This window comes from Gracilinanus agilis, unplaced genomic scaffold, assembly GCF_016433145.1.
Source record: "Gracilinanus agilis isolate LMUSP501 unplaced genomic scaffold, AgileGrace unplaced_scaffold18799, whole genome shotgun sequence".
Classification (NCBI taxonomy): Eukaryota; Metazoa; Chordata; class Mammalia; order Didelphimorphia; family Didelphidae; genus Gracilinanus; species Gracilinanus agilis.
In genome coordinates, this window is record NW_025350025.1 from 2,078 (window position 1) to 7,481 (window position 5,404).

Below are 5,404 nucleotides of genomic sequence, written 5' to 3' on the forward strand. Positions count from 1 at the left end.
TATTTTGGTCCAATGACATTGATGCAGATCCAATAACTGAAACTTGATTTTTCTTATTTAAACAGTATGGAATTATGGTCTTTAAAAAGAAGTAATCTTTTCCTTTCATAAATGTGGATTTGGAGGGCTTCTTTTCTGGCCACTGGGAAATAAGGTGTTTTCAATTTTTTTCCAAAGAGCAAATAACAATAAAAATCATGGAGTACATAAAAATTTAAATAAATTAAATTCTTGTAGGATTAGTCAAATTTGCTTCTTTTTAAAGTTCATATGGCATGAAATATTAATCACATTCCATACCATTTTAGTTATCATGCTCTAGATCATAGGGCCTGAGGAATCTTGGAATAGCTGAGGACACACAGAGATCCCCACATTTCACTGCTTTCAGGATCCCTCCAATGAAGCAAGCAGGGTCTGGATTAAGTCTAGACACAAACCCCTTAGAGTGGATCAGGATTTCCCATGCTTGTTCTAGATCTGCTCTAAATCCCTGGAACCATCTCTTATATCTCTCACCAGGTTCCAGTCACCTGTGACAGTTCTAAAACATTGACTCCTCTCAAACTATGCAAGAGCCTAAAAAGATGGCTTGAGTTCATTCTACACCTTTCCTAGTTCCACTCTTTTCCCCATGTTTTCCAGGTTGATGACTCCCATATCAGAGGGATGTGGCCTCTTTCTTAGAATCCAAAATTTTAATACTGAATACTTCCACAATTTTCATCCACTAGAAGAGAATAGTCATCTTCATCATGGGAAAAAAACAGCGATAAGGACAGAAAACACAAAAAAGGGGAGGGACGTGTAGATAATGCTGCTAAAGAGAAATTTCACTTGCTTAATGAGTGTGCCTATGTGTGTGCATCTAACTTGACTACTTGAGTTACTAGATTCACTGACTATGAATAGTATCCAGTATTTTAAGGCAAAGTACCAATCATTAATATAGCATAACAGTGAAATATGACTGGAAGATCTATTTCCACATTTTATTCTCTTTCAGTCGAAGTACCCCAATTGTAAAAGTCCATCAAAAAAATGGTTTATTTTTTTTTTGGCAATAAGTTTTGAGAAGTTCATATGGTGGTCTAAATGAAACACTTATTTTACAAGGTTTTTCTTTTTCTGTTCATTTTCATCAAATAAACATCAGTTTACAATATGCTACAAAACCACACCCCAAAAGACAAAGACATTAATATTCACAGATTTAGTACTAAGGAGAGACCCTTAGGTGTCAACTAGTTCATTGGTGTCAAACTCATATAGCAACAGGGGCCATTACACCATACAGAAGGATCTTTGCAGGCCTCACATAGACTTAGTTTTAAAATAAACTGGTACCTACAGTTTATTATATTTTGCCACACTCAGGAGTGATGGACTGCACCAAGCTGGCTTTCTATGTGTTTGACACCTCTGGTCTAGTTTAATACGTTCTTTATATAGATGAAGAAATTAAGTCTTAGAAAAGTTAAGTGACTGGCTTATAATTGGTAGTAATTGGCAAAGCCAATCCTAGAATTCAGGTCCACTGGCTTCAAATCCACAGACCTTCCACTATACCACTACCCTTTCCACATTTGGAAAAATCATTCATTTTGTTGTTTTGACAATTTTCCCCCAATAGTCTGATGGTAATCTCTCTATGCCTTGTTGTTATACCTGAAAAATATCATCACCTGGTGGCCAACCTTTCTAGTGATGAAGCTCTTCACCCTTAGCTAGAGTGGTCCCAGACAGCAGGCATTGTTTGGCATCCAAACCGGACTTGAAACATTTCCAGTCTGACAGAACCTGGCACAGCCTGTTCTCTGCTGGCACTAACTTCAAGAAAGCATTCTGGAAGTCACCTAGGTCACCTCCAACACTATGATGAGGCACTGAAGCAAGATTTCCAGATAAGCAAGTAAACTGAGTCTTCTTGAAAAATAAATAAGATGTAAAAATCATTTGAAATGATAAATACCAATAAATCAGTTCAGTGCTGAAAATTATGAGGGATATGCAATATTATTTCATTTGAATTAAAAGGAAGAGGAAATCATCTTATTTTTTGAGTAGAGGAGCAGTGTTTTAAAAAATTACTTTGATATTTTATACAGGATGGATTGGAGTTGGTAGAAACTCTAGTCAAGGGAAGAAGTCAAATAAGAGATGATTGCAATAATTTGGACATGAGATAAGTCAGCCTGGGTCAGGATGATGACAATAGCAATGGATATAAAAGGATGAATATGAGAAATTTCAAAAAAAGAAAAAAACTTAGGACTTGGTCCAAAATTTTCCGTAGTAGATAAAGACTTAAAGAATAGGCCGTTACACTAGATCATCTCGTTTTCTTCCTATCTTCATGATGCTCAGTTTCTAAGGAAATGCCAATCATCTTTCTCTTTCATGAATCATCTATGTTTTTTATTTGTGCCACCCCCTTACTCTTGTCCTCTAGCTATTCTACCCTGAATGTCTGTGGATTGTGGCATCCACAATTGATATTAGAAACTAAAGAACTGCTTAATTCGTAGCTGTTATTTACTTATAGTGGTTATTCTTTCCTCTGGGGACTTGAAGAAAAAGGACAAAAGGACAAAAGACTTGCAAACAGGAATATAAAAAGGTAAATGTGTTCTGGCAGGAAGTAGAAAAGAGGTGTCAATAAATGCCTGTGTAGATAAGTGATCTCCAAATTGTGGCCCAAAGACCCCATATCCTGGTCAAGATTTCAGTCTCCTCATACTCTGCCACATACTTCTACTGGAGGGAACTTTGGTCCATGACAATAAGTGGGTAAAATGGAATGGAGGAAAGAATAATGAAACCATCATAATTTGGGAATGGGGGTGGGAGATAATGTTAAAAAAGGCAATTTAAAAGTCCTCTGAAACAGTTTGCAGTATTTGGAAGCAATAGGAAATCTGATGTAAAAAAATGTCTAAATACACTTAATTAAATATTATGAAAATAGCCCTTAAGAAAGTCCTAAGTTGGTGACTATTGCATTAGAAGCCTTGATCACAGAGACATGCCAGCCTTTCTCCTACTGTGAACAATATTTAGGAGCCTCTTATTTCACTTTAATTGACTTGTCACCTTCTGAAAATTAAGAAAATATAGAGTGTGAATCTGTGGGATTCAGCTCAAGCCTGTTACAGCTTTTAAAATAGACTCTATGTATACTTTTACCTTATCTTCAAACACCTTGTTCACCAAATAAAGCCAACTAAAATTTAAGTGTTAGATCCTCAGTGGACCTATATCTGGCTCTAGTAAACACCAAATGTGATGACCTCTTCCCTCTCACCCCCTTAGACAATTTTATTACTAGTTACTATGATCCTTCTGAGGCTACATTACACTCTACAGGAATGAAGATATTTTCTTTTAACACCTCTCCTATAATTATATTTTTTCAGAAAGGAAACCAGAAGGGATAGAGTGGGGAAAAAACACCTAGAATGGCTAAATTCAGTCAAATTCAAAAATGCACTGAAAAATGGTTTATCAGAATGCCATGACCGATAAAGAAAATCTGATATTAACTAAAGTAAGTCACACACTTTAGGAGGAAAAACATTGCCTTTTGTCACATAGAATATAATCTCAGAAGGGTAGGTATTGTTCAGGTTGTTGTTTTTTAACTTTTATGTGGTCATCACCTAAGGGACAGTAATCCTAATAGACAGAGAACTGAAAATGGAGCTAAGAAAATCTTCCTTCAAGTTCTTCCTCTGAATCGAACTGGTTGTGTGGCCTTGGACAAGTCACTTAACTTCTCAGCTCTCCAAGACAAATCTCAAAGAAAGTACAACATGCACTGGTAGGAGTTCCCCGTAGTAATGAAATCACAGGGCCAATACCTGTCACATAAGTAGGCACTCAATAATGTTTGTTGAATGTTCTTTGTGCAAGATTATTTATTTAAGAAAGCCACATTCCAGTCTTCACAGTAGTATTTTTGGAGGCATTAAACGAACTGGAAACTAGCCCAAAGGATAAATAAATCCCAAACCTACTGCTAGGCGGTTATTCTTGTCCTTGGTTTCAATCCAAGGAGTAGAAAGAAGCAACTTACTCTCACATGACTGCATAGAAACAATAACTGGCAAACTTGGTAAAAAAAAAAAAAAAGTCCCTAATTTTTTTAGTACTTCAGCACAAAGTGAGGTTTCATAGGAAGGGAAACCCCTTTCATATTTTATGGGAAAATCCTACTGTGGTGTGCTTCTGCGAAAAGAGCATCAAATTCAGTAAGGAGGGAATTCATCTTCTAAGTCTCCAGCTCTGCTAACTCTAGCTATGTGACCTTGGCCAAGTCATTTCAATAGCTCAGATCTTAGTTTTTTTCATCTGTATTATGACAGCTTTCTATCCCCTATTTGAACTTGAAATGAAAAACCAACATAGATTTCTATCACCAAATGTCATTGGGGGGAAAAGGCCAAGACAAAAACAAAAGCACGCCAATTGATTGACCACAGTGCCAGGAACAAAATACTAACAAAGTCTCATAGTGAGGAATCCTGGACCCAGAAAAGAAAGCTAACTGGAGAAGGAATAAAAGAAAAGGAGGCTGGACGGAGACAGAGACAGAAACAATGTGACAAGACATTGGGAAAGAATGAGAATGAGAGTGTCAGAGACCACTGACTTATCAGATATTGGAGCAAACAGAAAGAAAGGAAGGGGAAAAGATGGGGAAAAAGAGAATAAAGATTGAGCGCTAAGCAAAGGAAGTTGAAGGAGGCGCACAGGGAGAGAGAAAGGGGATCCTTACCTCCAAGGAGAGTTTCTGCTTGAGCACCAGGGCAGCGCACAGGTAGCCGGCTCGGCCAACGAACAGCTCGTCGGAACCGCACTCCAGGAAGGAGACCGGGGCGCAGATGGCACACAGCTCTTGGAACTTGCCCAGCGGCTGCACATAGTCAGGCCGGCCCAGGGCGTGGTAAACTAAAGCTGCTACGGCGTAGACCCCGGCGCCCCCAAGCAAGAAGGCAGCCCGGGTGTCCGCGTCCGGCTCTCCCCACTCCTCGGCGCGGGTGCAGGCGTCGATGAGCCTCTTGGCCGAACGCAGATAGCTCTCCCGGGACGGGGCGAAAAGAGGGCACTGGGAGACGTGGTACAGCATGTAGGCCACTCCGGCCACCCCGCTGTACAGACCCCCTTGGCAGCAGCTCTCTCGGGCTGCCGCCCCCTTAGATTCCCCTCGGCCCCCCAGCTGAGGTAGCTCCTTCAGGATGCGGTCGATGGTGGCCGTGACCAAGGGCGCCACCGCCTCCTTGCACTGCCCAGCTAGCAGGCTGCCCTGGTAGTCATCGAAGCGGTTGGCGAAGCAGCGTTTGCTCTCCATGTCCCACCTCCTTGATCTCCCCCTTCTCTCTCTCTCTCTCTCTCTCTCTCTCTC

General features: G+C 40.1%; 1 protein-coding gene across 1 annotated transcript; it reads right to left on the reverse strand.

Annotated features, from left to right (window-relative positions):
• Nucleotides 1-4,777: 4,777 nt before the first annotated feature.
• On the reverse strand, nucleotides 4,778-5,350 carry LOC123254268 (lanC-like protein 3; the record flags this gene model as incomplete). The annotated part of the gene is made up of 1 exon (XM_044683314.1): nucleotides 4,778-5,350. A coding segment is annotated over exon 1 (573 nt), but the record flags the coding sequence as incomplete, so codon positions are not given.
• Nucleotides 5,351-5,404: the final 54 nt, after the last annotated feature.